The sequence below is a fragment of the Sturnira hondurensis genome, unplaced genomic scaffold (assembly GCF_014824575.4).
Source record: "Sturnira hondurensis isolate 20B ecotype Veracruz unplaced genomic scaffold, ASM1482457v3 Scaffold0009314, whole genome shotgun sequence".
NCBI lineage: Eukaryota > Metazoa > Chordata > Mammalia > Chiroptera > Phyllostomidae > Sturnira > Sturnira hondurensis.
The window spans coordinates 2,542,636-2,564,636 of record NW_028081945.1 but is presented as its reverse complement, the minus strand read 5'-3'; the positions used below and the strand labels follow the sequence as shown (position 1 = coordinate 2,564,636).

The 22,001-nt window shown below is 38.9% G+C and overlaps 1 protein-coding gene across 2 annotated transcripts in view; it reads right to left on the bottom strand.

Moving 5' to 3' along the window:
• RELN (reelin) overlaps window positions 1–20,818 on the bottom strand; it is a 577,463-nt gene extending 556,645 nt beyond the window's left edge. For both annotated transcript variants that reach the window (XM_037057079.1, XM_037057081.1), the window contains exon 1: window positions 20,333–20,818. In XM_037057079.1, coding sequence (XP_036912974.1) covers window positions 20,333–20,558 — 226 coding nt within the window. In that variant the 5' untranslated portion in view covers window positions 20,559–20,818. The remainder of the gene's footprint in view (window positions 1–20,332) is intronic.
• Between the last annotated feature and the right edge of the window lie 1,183 nt (window positions 20,819–22,001).

The window sequence follows — 22,001 nt, the reverse complement described above, 5'->3', positions numbered from 1 at the left end:
ACTCTGAGGGTAAAATTTCAGCGTACTATTTTTGCCCCCACCTTTTGGAAATGAATTTCATTCAACAACTTATGAAATTAAGTTGTTGCACTCTCTGTCTGGTTTGTATACAATCTTCCCTTTTCCTCCATCCTGCCCTGTTCAATTTTTAGTGCCTTAAAAATGCCTCCCAAAACTGGAGGAAAATTTGTAAAAACTTTGTAAAAAAGTTTTTTAAAAAATTCAGAGGGTTCAATAAGATACCTTAATATAAAATATATAAAATCAATAACATTCTTGTATACTGGAAATAGCTGATTATACACAATGGGACACTACTGAGCTGTAAAAAAAAAAAGAAATAGAGAAAATCTTACTTTTTGTGACAGCATGGATGGACCTGGAGAGTATTATGCTAAGTGAAATAAGCCAGTCAGAGAAAAGACAAATGCCACATGATCTCACTTACATGTGGAATCTAATGAACAAAATAAACTGAGGAACAAAACGGACACAGAGTCATGGACACATGGAACCGACTGACACCTGTGGGAGGGAAGGCGGGTTGGGAGACTAGAAGAAAGAAAATGAATGGATTAAACAAAAAACATATGTATATGGAAGCAGTCCTTCCATTTTCCATATATATATCACACATGGACACAAACAATTGTGTGGTGACAGCTGGAGGGAAAGGGGTGCTGGGGGCTTGGTGGAGATGGGCAAAGGAAGTACAAAATGGGTGCAGAGAGAGACTCTGCTGGGGACAATGGGTGCATGATGCTGTGTGCAGGTGATGGTTTACTAGTAGTGTACTTGTAAACTGCATGGTTTTGCAAACCAATGTAACCCCAATAAATGCAATTAAAAAATAAAATAATAAACAAAGGGCCAGACACTGGCTAGTGGAGGGGCACCACTGAAAAGATGGTTTTGCCTCCTGGAATCTGTAACAAAATAGACAAATTTAAACCCAGGTCCCCTAGGATTAGAAAAGGGAATGTTTAAGTACAGAAGGTATTTTTATTTTATTATTGTTTTTGTTTTTACTTTTCACATCCTGCCTTCACTTTGGAAGGTGGTAAAATAAAGAGCTTTACTTCCTTCCTCCCAGGTTCAATTTTACCAGAAAAGAGAATGTGGCATTTCCAAAAAAGAGTCAATGCCAAGGTCTGAGACAAGATGATGTATCAGTGGGCTCCTGGTGCCACACCCAGCTCCTGAGAATGGCCAGTGTGCATTAGGATCAGGGTGGGTGGGTTTCCACAGAAAACTGCATACATCTGCAAAGGTGATAATTGCCACCACCAACCCCTCAAGAACCAGAGGAAGAAATGTTGCAGAGGAGAGAAGCCATCTATTAATCCCATCTGATGATATTTCTTCCAAAAGATATCCTGAGTTGGCAAGGGGGATTCAGGGTGACTGACCAGTCATTTTGGAGTTAAGATTCATACAACTGAAAGTCACAGAACTGAAATGTTTCAAAGTTCATCTAAGCAATCCTTCCATCTTCCAGAGACTTATGCCTCTGGAAATGAATGTCCAATGTCACCCAGATTCCAGTGGCACAACCGGGACTCCACTTCAGCCTTCTACTTCCATGTGCTTTTCTGGGACACCATGCTGCCTCAATCATGACCTTCTCCAACTTCATCTGGGGCCAGACTACCCTAAAAATAGCATCTGTGTTTCAATTCATTTGACGGGGAACTTACTTCTTTTTGCTGTCTTGTAAAATCTTTGCTGAAATAAGGATGCTCCAAGGGGTCGCCCTCTATAGGGTGTGGACTTGCTTCCTAATTTGTGAGACTTGGCTGATGATAGTCATTTAAAACAGGCTTATTCTAGATGAGTGGGTTTTGAAAGGGCAAAATAAAGTGCTAAACACACACAAATATATAATTTAACAAATCACTTGTACTACAGAATAGAATAATTAAGAATTGGTGGGAAAATTTTTCTATTAAGTAAAGGAACATATAGGAAAATTGGCAGAACATATAGGAAAAAATTAAATCAGTACCATCTTACTTAGACACAAATGACTTACAAATAAATTTGAGAGATGAATGCAAACACTAAAAATTTTAAAAGTACTAAGAAAATGTGTGGGGAGGGAGGTGGAAGAAGGTAAGGGAGGATAAATGGTGATGGGAAAAACATTTTAAATTTTTTAAAAATGACATAAGAATATTTGTATAATCTGAAAATTTACAAAGCTTTCTCAAGTTATATTGATCGATTATGCTATTACAATGGTCACAGTTTCCCCCCTTTTCCCCCCTCCACCCAGCACCCCTCACTCCCTCAGGCAACCCCCACACCATTGTTCATGTCCGTGGCTTGCTCATATATGTTCTTTGGCTATTCCATTTCTTATACTGTACTTTACACCCCTATGGATATTCTGTAAGTACCTACTTGTACTTCTTAATCCCTTCATCTCTTCATCCATTCCCCCATATGCTCCTCCCTACTTGAAGAGTAGAGGGATTAAATATACAGTGTACTTCAATACAATGTAATACTGTTGATACTTAGCCACTAAACAAAGATGAAATGCTTCACTTAATGGTGTTGAAAGATACTTAAGACATAGCTGAGTGGGGAAAAAGCCAACTATGATGGGTATAGCTTGATCTCATTCATGTCTGTATGTGTATGTGTGTATAAAACACAAATTGCTTACAAGTAAGACATTAAATTCAGAGATTAGCTTCCTCTCTCACATTAGAAGGGCACAGTCCTGAAGACAATTTCAAAGAGGACTTCATTGGCTCTCGTAATGAAACTTTCTAAATTTTCCCACTGAGTATTCCACAGAATTAGAGGACAAAAAGGTAAAACTGTCTCACTGAGAAGCACTGAGAAGGGTGGAATGCAGAAGTGGTATAGGCAGATCCCACATCACAATTACTGCCATCAGTCACTTTACTTCTGTTTGAAATAGAAGGGGCAGTCATCCTTTGGGAATTCCTAAAGATCAACATCACTAGATTTAGGAAAAGAGAAGATCATGATGAATACAGCTCATCACTGTCAGAAAGGCTTACAAGAAAAGATGAGAGTTGAGAGCAAGAATAACTTGAAAGCTAAATTAGAAAGAACAGTTTGCATCTCCTATGTGTTTAGTTTCTGGCTTATTAATGTTTTCTTTGATAAAAAGCTAGATGATTCACACACTGCTAATGTATGTATAAGGCATGAGACCATACATATGTGCTACAAGATTAGATAGAATGCTTTTGCCCTGGCTGGTGTAGCTCAGTGGATTGAGTGTGAGCCTGTGAGCCAAAGAATCGTGGTTTGATTCCCAGTCAGGGCACATGCCTGGGTTGCAGGCCAGTTCCCAGCAGAGGATGCATGAGAGGCAACCATACATTGATATTTCTCTTCCTCTCTCCTTCCCTTCCCCTCTAAAGATAAATAAATAAAATCTTTAAAAAAAGAAATGCTCTTATGATTGGCACCTCAAAAAGTACCATCAGCAAAATTGCATTTATGCCAGCAGTTTTTCTATCCAGTGGTGTTTCACAAATGAGAATATTAGAATCCCAAAAAGAACTGTGTGCATGAGAGTGAACTATACCCTGTTAAAAGAAGTAAAGATGCCTGAGGATCCAAGTAATGGTATTTGGTGTTGGCATTCAACTACCGCAGTCAGTAGCAATAATTCAGTCCACATGGTGCCTGGGACAGCTCTTTCAAGAACATTGCTAACAGTAGCTAAGACAAAGCAGGCAACAGCAGAAGGTGACTGTAACAACAGAGTGTGCCTCTACAGTTTTAGGGGAGCTACTTGCTCCACAAGAAAAGAAATGTAAACAAATGAGATCAAGGCACTAATAGTGCATGCAATTAAGGCAAATATTTATATGAATATTTACCTAGTCTCTGAGTATGAAAACACTCTTCAAGGACAAAGCAATATTAGAGAATAAAAGAAATAAAAATACATCTGTTCTCACACGTACATTAACATTATGTGCATATACAAATGCATTAAAAAAGACCTCAACTTTAGGGGAAATTTTTTGCCAAAACTTGAAAGATATATGAAGATATTCATTATAGTGAAAACAAAATGAAAATGCCAAAAATGTCGAATGTATATGTTTATAAATCATACAACTACACAACAGAATATTATGTAACCCCTGCAATTATGTTTTTTAAATGTCAATACAATGGGCACATAATGTTAAGGGAACAAAAATTATGAGCACCATTATTGTGAATACAGATCCTCACAGGAAGAAAATCAGAAAGTATGCCACAATGATAATACTTAACATTATGTGCTGTGGCAAGCCTTGTGTTGCCCTGGGTATGCACTATCCTGCTGAAATTCCATAACAAACCTATGAGACAGCTACAATCATCAGTGCCCTTTGGCAGAAGAGAAAACAGACACAGAGAGGTGAGGTCGCCTGCTCAAGGCTACATCGCTTGAACACTCGAAGTTGGCAATGAACCCAGACGGTCCCCTGAGCTATACACCACCATGGACCTCTAAAAATTAAGTCTCTTCTGATCCCAAAGGCTCATAAATTAAAGGATTCAAATATGTTAGACATAGAGTGGGAAAAAGTTTAAATCTTATCTATAAGACTTGAACAATTCTCGCAAACAACTCCTAGGAATATCCACGCCCATACTCACAAGTTTGGAAACGTGGATCCACACAACTAAGAGAATATCAATAAATTCAATAAAGATTCAGAATTCTTAGCTGTAGTTCCCTTTGTAGATTGATCTCTGACCAGATACAATTCTCTTAAAAGGTTAAATCTTGTAGGAAATTTTATGAGTGTGCTTTTTGGTGTGTTTTCTATAAGGTTATTACATACCTCTTGAGTGTGCAGCCAAGCTATTTAAATCTCTGTTCTTCCCATTATTTATTCCCATTCAGATGAAAGTTTAAACACAAACTAGCTACCCATTCATCAAAATTGCTTCAAGTTTATTTATGGTGCAGCATAGAGCAGCTTCTGGGAATAAAAGCTTAAAGTCTATTATAGTTTCTATTAATAATTATAGTCACTAATTGCTATGAGAACTTTTCTGGATATGCTAACATATAGTTAAAGCAAAGCCAGACCAACAGACTACTATAAATAGCATTACACAGTCTCACAAAAGTCATGAGAATTTTGTAAGTTTTGAGGGTGGGAAAGTAGAAACATGATTTTCAGATTCTTTTAAAAAACATTGTTATCACGGAATCAAAAAGCCAAAATTTAGAAATTATACTTACAAATCCCTTTATACATTATTCTCTTAATTACTTTATTTTGGAATTATCACTTTCAACCACAATTTTAATGTAACTGAGATCTGGCAGGGTTTTAGTGCTATTTTTGCTCATTGATTCATTAAATCAAATGTGCCTGGAAAGTGCCAGACACTATTCTAGGCTCTGCCAGTAGAGTGAGTGACAAACGATACGGACAACAATCTCTACTTTGGTGGAGCATGAAGGTATTATACTGATGGTACATAGAAAGCAAACAAGGTAAAAAGTAAAATATATAGATGATTTTTAAAAGCTATGAAAAAAATAAAGCAGTCCATGGGCATATGGAGTAGTTGGAGGAAGAGGGACCACAGTTTTAAACAGTGTTGTCAGGGAAACCCTTACTGAGAAGGTGGTATTTTAATATGAGCCTGAATCAGGAAGAGAGGAAGCATGGGACTAGCTGGGGAACAGCAAGTACAAAGGCCCTGAGATGACACTGAGCCCCTTCTGTGACTGAAGAACAAAAAGGAGGCCCTCATGGTTTCAGTGGAAGAGTAAGAGGAAAGTAGTAACATTTGAGGTCAGAAAAGCAACAGAAGAGCCAGGCGATACAGGGCCTTTCTTATAAGCCATGTCAAGGACTACCACTTGATGGATAGAATTACAATAAAATTTGTCATTCAAATTGAGGCATCTTTGCTAGTAAAAATGCTAAACTGGATGGGACACTGGGAAAACAGAGGTCTCCTGGGCCTGTTCCGAGCAATTTGGTGAAATGCACAATTGCCCTAAGTAAGGAGCAAAGGAGTGGCATGATCTTCATTTTAACAGGATCACTCTGGCTGCTGTTCTATGGCTAGAATGAAGGTGAGCAAGTGTTGAAATAACCCAGGTGAAAGGCAGCGGTGGCAATGTCAGATTCTGGGTATGTTTTTAAATGTAAAGCCAGTAGGACTTACGGATGGATCCAGTGTGGGGTATTAGAGAAAATAGGTTTGGGGACTGGACTACTGTAAGAACTCAGCAATAATGGAGTTGAGGAGACTTGAGGAGCAACTTTGCAGGTGCTCCTCAAGTCAAGGGGAGACAAGAAGCTTATTTGTGGGTATATTAAGTTTGGGATGCCAGTAGACATCCAAGTGGAGATATTGAGTAGGGAGTAAGACAGGAGTCCAGGGAGTTATCAGCATGTAGATGACACTTCAAGCAGCAGAGTAGATGGCATACCTAGGGAAATAAGAGAAAGGAACAAGAGAAAAAGGAACAAGATCAGAGCCCTGGTCAGAGAGAAGAGGAAGAAACAGCAAAGAAGGTTGGGAAAGGAAGTAGGAAGAAACTAGGAAAGAGTGAAATCCCAGAGGCCAAATGGTAAAAGTGAGTTAAGAAGAAGGGGTGGTCAAGTGTAACAAGTGGTGCTATGGTCCTGGTAAGCTGAAGACTGAGAGAAGCACTTTGACATCTTCTCAGCAACTGTACAGATGGTTTATCTCTAGTGATGCATGGAGTCAGAGCCTTGTATTCACTAATTTACCTTTGATGTCTCCCTGTAGGTCACTGAATGTAAGTTCCCTGGGATTTGAAGTGAAGACAGACATTCACATCCCAGAGAATCTGAGCTTTATGTACAAGGATAAGTAGTCTGTACTGCACTGTACATATTTCAGAGAATTAGACAATTCACAAAAATTACAGAAGCACAATGAATCACTTTTAGGCTAGATATTCATGTGTAATAAGAGGACAGTTTTGTTCCCTGTCCCTCCTCGCAAAAAAATTGCTAAAATTTTCACATCTGATGAAGGATGCCATGGGACCCCAGAGACCAGTGCTTCTTTCTCCATGTGCCTTGTGTTGTAAACAGTGCCTTGCCATCTCAGATAGTGATCATTCTGCATCATTTATTTCTTAAACATATATACTGAATACCGCGGTAGTCATCTGTTGGTTTTGCCTGCCCTACACTCACTCCCACTTTTTTGGCATAATAGCACCTCAGTTTTTCCACTGAAGATATATCCTTCCCACTCCAACATCTATCCCAGTGGGATGGCAAGGAGACCTGTGGTGCCGGGAATTAGAATTCTGGAAAAACACGGTTTCTACCCCCACTATTCCTTTAGTAGTAGTTGATCACTCCTTCCTCCTTGATACACTATCATCATTTCTAAGTTTAATGTTTGAAATTTCCTTACATTCTGCAAGTTACCCTACTTCCTATTAATCAATTCCTGTCACCCAAATTAGCGAAGGTATGTTTCTGTGGCTGGCAGCCAGAGTACCCTGATATAACAGTTAGTGTCCAAACTGCACAGTTCTGTGATAGCTAATAAAACTCATAAATCTTCAAGTCATGTTAGTTTTCCACCATAAAAAAATTAAAAGTTTAGAAGCTGTTATCATATTGGCAAAATAAAAGCTTAAGATATTCTTTTATTTAGTAATATTCCAGTAACCACCATTCATTTCTGATGGTAAATATTTCTTTCACTAACAAACATTTCTAAGAAGAAAAATTATTTGTATTCACTGTAAATATTTATTGGTTTGTAATGAATTAAAGTAATAGACTTTTTCTATGGCTGCTTCTACAGGATGGCAACCAAGCACGTGCCTTACCCAAGAATTCCTATTCTTCCATTTTTGCAGGACTTTCATGTTTTTCATTATGTTGTAAAAACACTTGGGAACAACTGGTATAGGTGGGACAGGACAAACTTGTTTATAGCAAAAATCATTCAGGTCAAATCAATGAGTAATATTTTAACATCTGTGAAGAGCTTGATCTTAGAGCATTTGCATTTTATTTCAATGAATATAGACAGGTATCCCTTGGGTACTCATTAGTGATACCAATTTTGAATTTTCCTTTCTTGTAGTTTTCCATATGTTTAACGTATTTCATAATTTATTTGGAATTGAATTGTTTGCCTCACAGTTTCTGTTAAGTGACTGACATAAACTATTTGTATTTGAGAGAAATATTCTAAAAGATTTAATACCTGCATCAGGTTAGCTTACCAGGTAAGCAGTCCAATAGCTTCCTGCTGCCACCCTTGAGGCTCACAGATTTGCCCATTAGAGCTACACCTTGGCACAGCTCACTGGCAAATGTAAAAGGTCTGGTTTGTCCTACCTGAGAAAAGGAAACATGCATAGGTGGACCTCCTCTACAGTCTTTTGTAGTATCTTTATAAAGGCTACTATGTTTTGTTTAATGGAGTCTAATGAGGCAAATTTTTCTCTCCTACTGAAAGCATGGGTCTCTCCTCAGGCCCTCTGAGAACCTCTGTAGGTTCCGAACAGGAAGCTGTCACCATGAATTTGTCCTCTGCCCTCTGATTTGGCTTCTACTAGGCATCAGTAGACCTCAGTTCACATCTGATGGCAAACTTTGGAATAAACTATAATGGTAGTTCATAGCTTAAGTGAGTAAATATTGGCATTATTAATATAACTATGAGACAAGGGCAGACCCCTGTTTCTCAACACTGGACATGTACAGCCTGGCACTCTCTCCGGTATCACCCTCGCCTGGTTGCCACGAAGCCCAGGGCTGACCTCTGCCCCAGGTGATGTAGGCAAAGGCAGGAAAGAGTGCTTAGCCGTTGCTCTTATTTTCTCATTCAAATAAGTCCAACATAAAGTGATTTTTAAAGATCTGATCCATTACAAAATAACTCTATAAAAGCAAGTCAAAAACAAACGTTACGCCATTGCTGTCGTATCACTGTGAGAGCAGGCCTCGGACTGGTGAGCAAGCCTGACACCACAGAAAGCTCTGGGTTGTCACCCGAACTTTCACTGCATACCACATCACTCAATTTCGCAAGCTATACCTCCAGACTTAAAACATACTTAAGGAATTGCATATATATATATATATATATATATATATATATATATAACAAATAGATGAACATCAATGAGCTGGTTAAAACATTTCTGTAAGTTTATAATTCTCTTCTTATATTCAGTCCTACTTAAGTTCCATTGGTGAGTCAAAGAACAAATTTACTATTTACTTTAAAATTTTAATAAGCTACATTCATCAAATGTTAAAAATTAAGTTGAATAAAACTCCCAAATCACTTTGCTATATTTTTATTTGTCATCATCCTTTGAAGGTATGTTAGCCATTTGCAGTCAACAGTATGCTAAGTGATATTTTTGCTTTATGTTTTATCTAGAATATAATGTCTAGTCAAGGCATATTTAAGACTACAAAATTTTGGCCTTGTTAGGCATGGATATCAACTTTCTGCTTTGATTTTTCAATCTCTATTTTAAGTAACAAAATTATATTTTACTTTTCCTTGTCTTTTCCTTAAAATTTCTCTTACTGCAAGACAAGTGCCATGTCATTTCACTTATATTTGGAATTGAATGAACAAAATGAACTAACAGAGTGAAGAGAGACTCATGGATGCAGAGAACGGACTGATACCTGTCAGAGGGGTGGAGTCAGGGGCTAGGTGATAAGGGTGAAGGGATTAAGCAAAATATTCCCCAAACTAATAGACACAGACAGTAGTATGGTGACTAGGGGAAGGATAGGGAGTGGGGAGAGGTGGGATATGGTAAAGGAGGGATAAATTGTGATGGAAGGAGACTGGACTTGCAGCGGTGAGCACACAATACAATATACAGATGATAGATCACAGAACTATACACCTGAAAGCTATATAATTTTATTAACCAATGTCACCCAATAAATTCAATTAAAAATTTTTAAACAGTAAAGACAAAATATGTTACTATTTCTTATTATCCCTTTTCTTGAAATTGTCATTTCTAAAAATAAATGCCTACTAGTTAATAAATGCATAAGTATGGATTCTGGCCCTGGCTGCTATGGTTCAGTTGGAGCATCGCCTCATAGACAAAAAGGTTGCATGTTCAATTTCTTTTTTTTTAAATATTTTATTTATTTATCTTTAGAGGGGAAGGGAAGGAGAGAGGGAGAGAAATATCAATGTATGGTTGCCTCTGCCAAGGGCACACAATGTATTGTGTGTCCCCTGCCAGGAACTGGCCTGCAACCCAGGCATGTGCCCTGATTGGGAATCGAACCGAGATCTTCTGGTTCGCAGGCCTGTGCTCAATCCACTGAGCTATACCAGCCAGGGCTGCAGGTTCAATTTCTGATCGGGGAACATACACAGGTGTGGGTTCCATCCCCAGTCGAAGCATGTACAAGAAGGGCATATTGATGTTTCCCTCCCTTCCTTCCTTCATTCCTTCCTCTCTCTGTCTCTCTTTCTCTCTCTCTCAGCAATGAAAAAAATATCCTCAGGTGGAGATTTTTTTTTTAAAGTATGGATTCTGGAGCAACATGAACTACATCATAGCTTTGTGACCTTTCGCAAAACATTTACATCTCTATGAGTCAGTTTCTACATTAATCACAGGAAGATAATAGTACCTACCTCATGAGATAGTTCTGAGAATTACATCTATTAATATATGTAAAGCATTTAGATCAGCGCCTGGCACATACTATATGCTATTTAGTATCTGCTGTTATTAGAGTTGTTACTAATTTATTTCTAAGCCTTTGAGTTGCCTTTAAAAAATTGTTTGATAGTATCACTGCTTGAAATGGGAACACATTTTTTTCTAAAAGAGCCTAAAACCAACTCATTTCCTTACAGTCCTTCATCACAAACACTACACATATTACAACTTTCTGCAGGATGAGAATTCAGGAAGTGTTTACAGAGAAAGGGAAGTAAGAAAAGAACTGGAACTATGATCATAGGATAGTTCAACATTCATAACAAAAGTGGCCTAAATAAAAAGGTTACATGTTCCTGAAAGTAACACTGAGATGCCTGTTTCCTCTGTTGATAGGTAGCAAGCACGAGAAATGACAATGTTGGATTTGGTCCTAGAGGCTGAGCCACACGTTACAAATAAGGTTAAGGTTGGGGCAGAGCTCACATTTACAACTATCTCACATATCTAAGTATTTTAAATGTCAACAGGATTTACATATGGTGACATTGCATTTTCGAAAGATAGGACTGTCAGGAAACAAAGTTCAGTGAAGGAAACTAACTAGCATAAATTGTCCGTTATAACAAACTCCAGAAATTGGGGGTCAGGCACAGGTTACTTTATCAAAGCATTACTTAAAAATTTAACATAAAATGCACCATCTTGCCACCTATAGTAGTTGCACAACTTGAGAGATAGTTTGAAAATATATTATTAAAAATGTCTTAGGAAGCATTCTACTTTTATCATGGTGACCAAAAGCAATTCTGTGGGAGAACTGGAGCAATTCAGAGCTTGATATAAGAAGTGGGACTGACCTAAAAGAGAATGTAAACTGGGCTGCTGTGAGCCTTTGAGAAATCATTAGTATTGCATTCAGCCGTAAATACAGTAACAGGAACCTGCCTCATTTTCTTGTGATATGAGAAGTCCAGGAGAGGTATTTCAGGGTACAGCTGGTCAAAGGTATAAACAGAGGCCCAGGTTTCTTCCAAACTCCTAGCCCACCATCTTCAGCATGTAAGCACTATCCTCAAGGTCACAAGATAATTGTACCACATCCTGGCTAGAACGAATGGGGAAGGAGAGAGCAAAGAGCAAATATTTGCTGAGTCTTTTAAAATCATCTTTATTAATTTTATCAATAATCTTTCTAAAGATGCCACCCAGTTGATTTCCACCTTACATCACAAGGGAGCCTTGGAGGTGAATATTTTAAAGTGGACTCATAGTTCTTTTCAACAAAATCAGTGAGAAAGGGAATTTTGGTAATGACTGGATAGACAACAAGCAATCGATGCCACATAACAAGGCATCATCTATGGAGTTGAGAAGCAGGACAGTCTTCCTCTTCTAGGAAAGAAATTGCCATCCAGAACAGCTGACATGAGTTGGATAGAGAAGCTTTCCTCGATGCTGGAGTCTGCCATTGAGGTCATCCATGCTCCCAAGCAACCTAATAATCATTTGCCCACCCACAGAAGCTTTGCGACAGTGGACAGACAGAATGCACTGACCAGCCAATGCCTTTATCCAAACAAGTATATATTTATTTTAAACAAAGTAGCCTTCCACTTCAGTTACTGAGGACATGGTAAACTCTGGATCCACTATCAAAATAACCTCCCTTAGTTCTACTTTGGCTGAATAGTTTTGTACTTTTAAATTATTTACATGGGGTTGTAGACATATAAATTATAGGACATGACAAAATATTAAATTGAGGTTGCCATTTACTTATTTTGACATTTTTCCTAGACAAACACCTAAATATACAAAATTTGGTTGTTACCATGACCATCAACTTAGAAAGAATACTCAATTTAGAACAGGAAGCTTTGACTTAGGAATTGTTTGACTTAGTTTAATGTAAGTTTTGGTGGGACAAGAACTATAACCAACTCTTTCAGTTCTGGGCAAGCTGTATTATTTATTTTGGCTTGGAAGTAATTTCTGATCATAAGTATGTTGTGGTGGGTTGATTTTTTCTTTTTACTTTTGTGACTTTCCTCAATATACTCAATTTGGAATTTTTCTTGAAAACTGACACATATTAATGAGGTATGAAGTGAACAGACATGGTTGAATAGCTTCTACTGGCATATGCATTGCTTCAGATATCCTTATCTAATGTTGTGGGATTGTACCAGCTAATAAAAACTTTCTAATAAGCACCTACTTTTTAGATAAATGCCAGGTTCTTTATACCTATTACCTTATTTAATAATAATTGTAACCGTGAAATAAAGCTAATATTATTTTCAGATTAGAAATGAGAAAGCTGAGGCTTGGAGAGAATAGGTAACCTGCAAAGGGCACACAACTAAAAGTGGAAGAGAAACAGTCTCTGCGCTGACAAAGTCTGAACGCTTCTACCTCACTGTGCCTCCCTGGATTTCTCTTTGTCATATAGTAAGTCTAAGCTTTCAGCCAAGGAATCTTTGAATTTCTGAGCTGGAATAGACATTAGAGTTAACATGGTACAAAACAATAAAATCAATATTGTTCAAGAAAGACCCTAGGACTTACCCTAGAACCACACACCCCCCTTCCTGACTCCCAATCCAGAGTTTGCCTTATACCAAGGTCTTCCAGCCCTTTTTTGATCTCTGTTAAGTGCCTGCTACTTAAAAGGTAGCAATCACTATTTTATAGCCATGCAACTGCAATTATGAACCTTGGCCATGAGACCAGCAAGAAACTGAGATGACTCGAGGTGACTAAGGTGTTGATAGAGATAGTCTGTCATCAATTTACTAGAAGAGACTTATGCATTCAAGGTATCTCAAGTTGATCTGCCTTTAAATTCAAGCTAGTTCATTGTGTAGTATTCTAATTTCTACAACTCTCCCACATGGTGTATAAATGTGCTGCTGTGCACAAACATCAGATTCTGCAGTTTGACCACATAACTGACAGCGGGGTAAGTAGCTAACTCAGTATTAAACAGCTACATGCTTGAAAGTTCTGCAAGATTTTACAGTGTAGGAAGGAGGGCCCACTTTTCTATTAGTAATAACTAACCCATAATTTTCAAAAAGAGCAAGTGCATGTCACAGAAAGATATCATTAATTATTAAGAGCAATACAAAGCCTATTTATCCATATTTATTATTCTAAATATATAATTAGTACAATAATTGATATAAGTGTACTGGTTTTTTTTCAGAAGAGAGAAAATGAGTAGAAGTAGTGATAGAAAATCTAAAGGAAAAAAAGAACAGAAAGCAAAGAAACAGAGGTGTAAAGAAAAAAGGAGTGGAAAAGCAAGGACCTGTGCATGGTGGAAGGTAGCAAAAGAGGAAAGACAATGAAAAAAATCAGGAGGAGGAAAAGAGGGACCAAGGGAGAAAGCAGGTGAGATACAAATGGAAGGAAAGGCAGGGAGAAATGATTTTGAGATGAGTGTAGCAGTTATTGGTAAATTATCATCACTCCTTCTCTAAAGCACTTGGTACATAGGCACCACTGTACACCAATAACCAGTCCTATTTAAACACTCATGAGCTCTCCTATAGTTTCAAAGAATCTTCTAATCAATAAAATTTGTTTTGTTTTAAGAATAACATTTTATTTACCTCAGAAAAGCTAATTCAGCATTAAAAGATAACCTGGGTTTTCAACATTTACTGTGGAACTTTGGAGTTCCCATAACTATCTTTGTGGCATTCAAAACAATCTAATTACTTTAGTTTTGATTTTTGTGTGATTAAGGGTAACTTAAACCACAAATCAAAATTTGTACTGATCCTTCTGCCCACCCCCAAATCCAGTTGCTATAGTTGGTTCCTACAGGGGATCAAATAAAGAAGGAAGAGAAATGTATTGCTTTAGAGAACCACACATTTTAGAAGTAATTGGTTAACCCATAGGCACAGTATTCAACCCTTCAGATGTTCTGCCTTTAGTGAGATGGGCATGGCAGGTGACCATGGTGAAAATTACTCTCTGAGCTGCACAACTGACACAAAAGTGAGATCATGTCGTGGGGAATTTCCTGAGAAGAAAAAAAATTTTTTTAAAAACACCTTTCCTGTGTTTGAGCAGTCATTATACAATCTTCACATTTGAAAATTCAATTCCAATTGCTGAAAATGTGTTTTTAATACCTCTTTGCCTAAGGTTGGTGAGATTAAAATTATACACTTTGGTTCTTTTCTAGATGACTCTAAAACTGGGGGATGGACTAATCACTCAAATCTTTCTTGAAGCCAAAATATTTAGGTAAATGAACTTCCCATTTGATATGGATGTTATGGCATCACTCAGACACAGCCTAAACCGCTTCTTTCTGTAGTGAACCCACCCATTCCTAACAAACACACTCTGCCTTCCTTATTTTCCTGACAGAGTGTAGAGCAAAACATGTTTTCTTTTTGTGTAAGACATAAAGAATCTAACATTAAAAAAGACTTTTTATTTTTGTGTGAGAATAAATACACGTATTTTAAATGTCAATTTTTCAAAAAGTACTGGTCACTCCATTTATGTTTTTTCAAATGTAAATAAGTTGAAATAAAGGAGTCAATGCATCAGCACCTATATGTGAACATTAAAGGCAACAAATAAGTGTCAAAGCACCATTTGAAATAATCAGAAGAACAATTACAGCTTAATATGCAATATATCCTATATGATTGACAATGTAAGGTCCCTAGATCATTCATAAACTTGACCAGTTCTGGAAAGGAAAAATAAATAAATCAGATAGATGTTAGATATTTCCCTTTGAATAAAACTAATTTAGAAAAAAATTGAAAGTTAATAGTATTGACTTTAAAATCTTATTAAAATACTTATCATCTACTCTTTAAAGATGAAAAGACAAATCTGACTGGCAGTTCTGTAAAAATATACTTACAGGATTAAATGATACAACTTTCTTATTTTAGTATTTAACAATTTTAATAAAAATAGAATTAGTTTAAAAGATTCATAAAAATCGGAGAGATATATTCTAATAAATTATTTATTGTAATAAAGTGTGGTGAATGAAGTAAGAATATCTGCATAAATGAGTTGTTTTCAATAATTCTGAAGACTTGATATATATTTTTTTAGTTGATGGCTGAGCCCGGAACTCAGGGAATATAAATTAAAGCAACATGTATATGATTTAAGAAACAATCTAAATCACATCAGTAAAATGCATTGAAATAAAGTGTAGAAAGTGAAATGAAATACATGGCAAGTAGAGAAAAATGCTTTAAAATGTTTAATTTTCATAGTCATATACAAGAAGGACACAGCTGCAGTTCACTTATGAATTGCATTGGACAAGTGATTCTGAAAGTTTAAATACACTGATTCTGGAATCTGAACATATAAAGGGTAAATAACCAAACATCTTATAAAGAGTTACCTTAGCCATTGCAGATTACTTTAACTCAATATTAAAAACAGTCCTTTGAACAGAATTTAATCTGGAGTATATGACCAAAAATTATGTCTGACATATATATATCATTCCTGTATCTGAAAGGTCATTACACTGCACTGCCTTTGAATAGTGATTTTTAAATAACAACCAATTGATTCCAGAACATGTGTATGTATAATAGTAATACTAGTAATTGTTACAACAAAGTGCCCTAGATACTTAATCCTGATTATATGTCTCATTTTTTTTAGGTAAATGTTCAGTTTTAGCAGTAGGAATTGATTTTCCCACCCACTCCACAATACGATTAACTAAATAATGGAATGGAAATGTAGCATGAAAGAACTACCAGTGGTGGGATTTACAAAATACAAAAGAAAAAATTCCCTTTTAAAAGCATCATGCCATATCACCAACTTATTTCTACTTAAGGCAGAATGTTTTTCTCTCAATCAATATTTTAAAGCATATTTTGCATTGTAACAAAACATTTTCCCCACATTATGGCACCATAATAACAGAGATTCTAATCACCTGAAATTTATATGTCTTGGCCAAGGTTACTGCAATTAAAAAAATAATTTAAAAAAAATTTCAGATAAAATGTCTCACTACAGCTCAAGCACTTTGGACAGACTTGTATACCTACACTTGGCTTTCATATATTTTTTTCTAATGTCTGACCTCTACTTCTGATAGTCACTGAGTAAAGCCAATCCTGTGAGTAAACAGGTCCTTACTAACATGATTTCAGTGGTATTTAGTCTTTTTACACCAAGATGGTGCCAAAATTATTTCAAACAAAAAGGACAAAATCTCTCTCCAGAGTTGTAAATGAGACTGTGGGAGAATTTAACATTGACAACCATTGGCATAGTCACTATACGTTGAATGGGAAAGGGGGTTGCAAACAACAAAAACCTGAGGTGCAGGGGTGAGAGAGAGAAATTATCACGGAAAAAAGGGTGTAGACATCAACTCAACTTTTGCTTGTCTCAGAATAGTTCCTGAACCCCTAGGAGAAGAATCAGTGAATCCAGACATCACTGGAAAAGAGAAATAACAACCTGACTGGACCATCTAGATTTCCATTTCTTATTTTCCCATCATTTGCAACTTTCTACCAAAAAAAAAATTCAGGTTAGGTCTTGGAAACCATTTTGTGGTAACAAGCAGTATTTTGAGATTTGTGTGAACAAAGAAAATTCTAGAAAAAATTCTGACCCTGAGACCTTTCTTTTTAATTCAACAGGATGTACATGAGGCTTCTTTTGGCTGAGTTTCTGCATTGAGGTGGTGTGGTGGATGCATGTAAAGGCACCATAGTTCTTTGAGACTAATAATGCTATCTCAAGAGAGGCATAAACAGAGTTTAAAAAATGCAGGAAGATGACAATAGGGGTACCGAATGACACTCCCTGCTTAAGAGATGAGAACTAGCACAAGAAACCATGCACTGTTTAGAGAATTGCCAAAACTGCAACTAGATGGATATACTACTTAAATTTGGAAATATATAACAATTCCATTAGACACACAAGCTTCAAATTCTTTAGCATATTTTCAGTTTAGCGTTTTCAAAAATTTTCAATATAAGCTTCTAATAAATATGATACATACACAAGCCATAATTTTGAACCACTTTCATATCAGACTGACATTTGCCTCTCCATTTCACATGCCAAGCTCTGTCACATAGCTCAAATCTCAGAGGGCAGCTGGCACGGTCTCATTTACAGTAATGTTCTGTGTTAGGTGCCATTGTACATACCATCTCTACCTCAATGCATTGTCTTAGGTAAAAAAAAAAAAAGATAACCATTAGCTGCATCCAAATTCCATTCCTTCAAAAGCTGAGTTCAATGTAAATCATAGGCGAGATGGATTTTTTGGTGACATATTGCTGTTTTAAAGATGCAGAAGGTTAGAAATAAAGTCTCAAGCTAATATTTTACAGATTTCTTAGCTTTAAATTTTTTGGACCAAATGGCCATCTGTTTTGTTCTTGTATAAAAGGAGTCAACCACAAAAACATATTACGTTAAATTTTCAGGAGTTATCAGCAGTCTCTTTAAAGATACTATGTAATTAATTTTTAACATTCACTTTTAAATGTGGAAGAGAGAAAGAGACACGTAAGCATCGATTCATTTTTAAACATTTCTTCTACCTGTAGAATATTTTACAGAGAAAAATTCTTACTGAAGGTCTGTACTTACAGCCAGTTTCAAAATCTAAATAATGATAAAAAAGGTAACAGGAATTTTAAATATGACATTAACTATTTTAAACCTTATAATAATTTGATCTTCTTAAATTTACATAATAAAATTTCTCTACTTTTTTTCCGGCAGCGGAAAAGAAGTATAAATTGAGACATTCCTCCCAATGTCCAACTTGAAGTACTACACTTTATTCTTACTCTATATCATTCATTCCTTTTCAGATTTAGGAATGTGATTATGGCCAGTCTTACAGTGACTTACATTTGTGAGATTTATTGCAACAGCCAATACTATGTCATATTTTGATATTTTTATGTTTTCTATGCTGATATCTTATAAAGGATGTGGAAAACCAAATAAATAAATAAATAAGGATTTGTATTATCACATAATCTTCCATCACAGCCTGACAATCATGCCTTTTAGCCCAGCCAAGGCTCACTTAAGGCTCACTTAACTACCACTCTCACTTGGGAGCTACAAGCAGACAAGCACCTTTGCTAGGGGTTACACTGACTGGTCCAATCAGTCTTGGGGTTAGGTCTGGGTTGCTACATTGTCTGGTCCTTCCACTTAAAAGATTCCCACGACTCCAGAAAAACACCAAATTGTTGTTCTTGGGAGGAGAATGTGGTTAAGTTCCTTTTACCATGAGGGACTAGTTACAGAAAATTAATTTTCCAAAGTCTAAAATTTCACCAAATTAAACTGCTTTACAGACAAGGCTGCCACCGTGCCACAAGAAAGTTGTAAAAACACTAATTTAAATACTTAGAAAGGATTTATTTATGCTAAACATTTTAACACAGGTATAAAGGCTTTCTTTTTTAAATGAAAACTTAAGGATGCTTATCATTTTTATATGTATGGTTATCTGAAATGCCAGCTGCTCCATGGATTATCTCCTATTATGTAAATAATGTTCAGCCTACAAGAGATGGAAACTATAACATGAGATTATTAGACAACAGTTTCAATCTAGTTAGGTATAGTATTTTTGCTTTGAAATTCTTATTAAATAGTACCTGTCATGGCTTAAAGGCTCCATGGAAGTGAAATATTCAAAAGTTCCAGCAGAAACACATAAGACAGAGAATAGCTTTCTATTTTGCCACAAACTGGATTTACTAGTTTAAAATATTAAAAGTACATGCACCACATAAAAGTGTATTTTTGGAGCTAAATTTTACTTCTTCAATAATATTTCATTTTAATAAAGGACTCTACATGATCCTTCTTTTAAAAAGGTGCCTTTAAATTATAAGGGCCTTTCTGCCCCTACCTGAAAATTAAAGCTGAGTAAATAAAAGACAGTCATTAATAAACATCACACAGATCATTCTAAATCTAAATAGCATGTTAAATGTAACAGAGGAATCGAGGAAAGTATCAAGAACTGATATTTAAACACTTAAAAGAACAGAGAGCTGGGAGCAGCCACTATCTTTCAGGAAGGCTTTGAACACTGGATAAAACGAGAGGGACCCCTGGCTGGTGAGCAGTGGGAACTTTGCAGCGGGCTAGCTACCGCGCGGGGCGGCCAAGGACCCGGGCGCGTCAATCTGTCACCAACCCATCCAAAAAGCCTGGTGCCAGCTCCAACGTCACCCGGGGACCCTTCAGGGGGTAACTAGGAGCAAGACAAAGGTCTGGAATCCAAGTACTGGGGTTAAGGAAACAGGATGCGGGGGTTCATTCAAAGTGTCAGTTGCTCAGAGGAGGGGGAAAGACCTGACCCCCGAGAATTCTCAGGCATATCTTACAAGTACCAGCTCATTACGATGAGATAGATGCGTGAGGGGGAGTGTGGTTTTCGTGAAGGGTAATTAATAAATTCCAACTCTCGATTCCATTCTCACCAACTTTGTTCTGTGTCCCTCCAAAGGGCGCAGTATTGAGGGATGGGATGGTTCTTGTTTAAATAGCCCCTGGGAAAAAGGAAAAGAAGAAAACGCTGCGCCCGCGGGCGCACCGGGACAGCGGCGAGCGCGGAGATGCCGTGGTACCTACCATGATATTCTTGTCCCGGTACGTAGTAGGTAGGGTTGCCCGAAATGTGCAGGGAAATGAGCACCTCGCCTTGCTCCCCATCCCCTTCCAGCTCCCCGTGGTGGGTGCACAGGAAAAAAAAGGGCGAGAAGCGGGGGTAATAGCCCACCGCTGCGCACACCCTCAGCGTCGCCCCCAGCAACAGCGCCAGGAGGAAAGTCCGCGCGGCCCAGCAATTGCGCTCCATGCCGCCGCGCTCTCCGAGCGCTGCTCGCTCATTCAGTTTTGGAGACGCCAGGGACCGAGGAGCCGCACGGGTGGAAGGCGAGAAGCGGCGACCGGGAGCAGAGCGGCTTGGGAGCGGATCCCCGCGGGGAAGTTCGGCGGGAGACCGCGGCTCGCAAAGTTTCTTTGGTCCGCGCGAGAGCGGGGCCACGGCTGCGGGCGCTGAGAGTCGCTGGAGCCACTGCGAGCCGCAGACGCTGCCGCCCGTGCGCGACGCCCCTCGGCCAGTCCTGGGAAAGCGCCCGCCCCCCTCCACACCTTCTTAAAGCCCCGGGCGCCGAGTTCCTCCCCACCCCACCCCCACGCCGCCGCCACACGTGTCCCGGCCTCTCCTCCGCCTCCGAGCACCGCCTCCTCCCCCCGTGCGCTGTCCCGCCCCGGCCCTCCTGAGCTCGGTTGTCCGCGCCTCACTTCGTGCGGGACGAAGCCTCCAGGGGCCCCGGCGCCTAAGCCCAGGTTGCACGCAGAAGGGCCGCTGAGGAGCGCGAGCTGGGGGGGCGGGCACTGTCGGGGGTCACTGGACCTGCGAGTCTACAGTGAGGGACAGAAACGACTCGGAGAGAACCTCCTGCCTAGCTCTGTGCAGGAGAGCATCGACCATCCCCTTTGGCCCTCAGACTCCCTTCATTATCCGAGGGGAGGCGCAGGGGAAGGAGAAAGGCAATGGGGACCGGAGCTGGCTCTGGCTTCTTTGTCTGCGCCGGCTGCCTCCGTGCCCCTCTGGGTTCTCCCACCCCGGAGCCGGGGCGCCCTGCACTTGTTCTGGGGATCTCCCGCGGCTCCCAACCGCGAGGGGCTTCCTTCCTATCCAGGCCTCGAGTCCTTCCAGCTGCCCACCCCCCGCCCGGCTCCTCACTGCATCGACAGAGCCTCATCAGTGGCCGGATTTAATATGAGATTAAGCGAAAGTGGAATTGACAGCCCAGAGTAGCGCCTGGAAATGGTGATTTGTGCTGCTCCGTGTGGGGAATGGTGTGGCAGGAAGGGCCAGTGGAGCTGAGCCCCGACAGGCGCTCTTCGCTGGACTGTTCTGTTATTCATTGCTACTGGATTCTTCAGGCGAGAAGGTTGTAATTTTTTAAATCAGTGTTTATTTCCTTTAAATGTCAGCTACGGCCAGTGTCCCTGAAATGGGGGAAGGGGGAAACGTTCTGGGGAGATGCTGGCAGCGGTGATTGAATCGGGTGGTAATGAGCTACTGCACAGGAGACTGCGGGGAAGTGAAATAAAAAGCACGTTTTTAACTGAGGACGGCTGGCGGGAGCCCTGCGGCACTCGGAGATGGGGAGTGGGGTTGCCAGGATTTAATGCCTCTCCCCTCCCACCCTTGGCTTGCCACCAAGCCCGGATAAACCCGCACATACAGAAATGAGTAGATTATAAAATTGGAAGGAGTGGTGTCTTT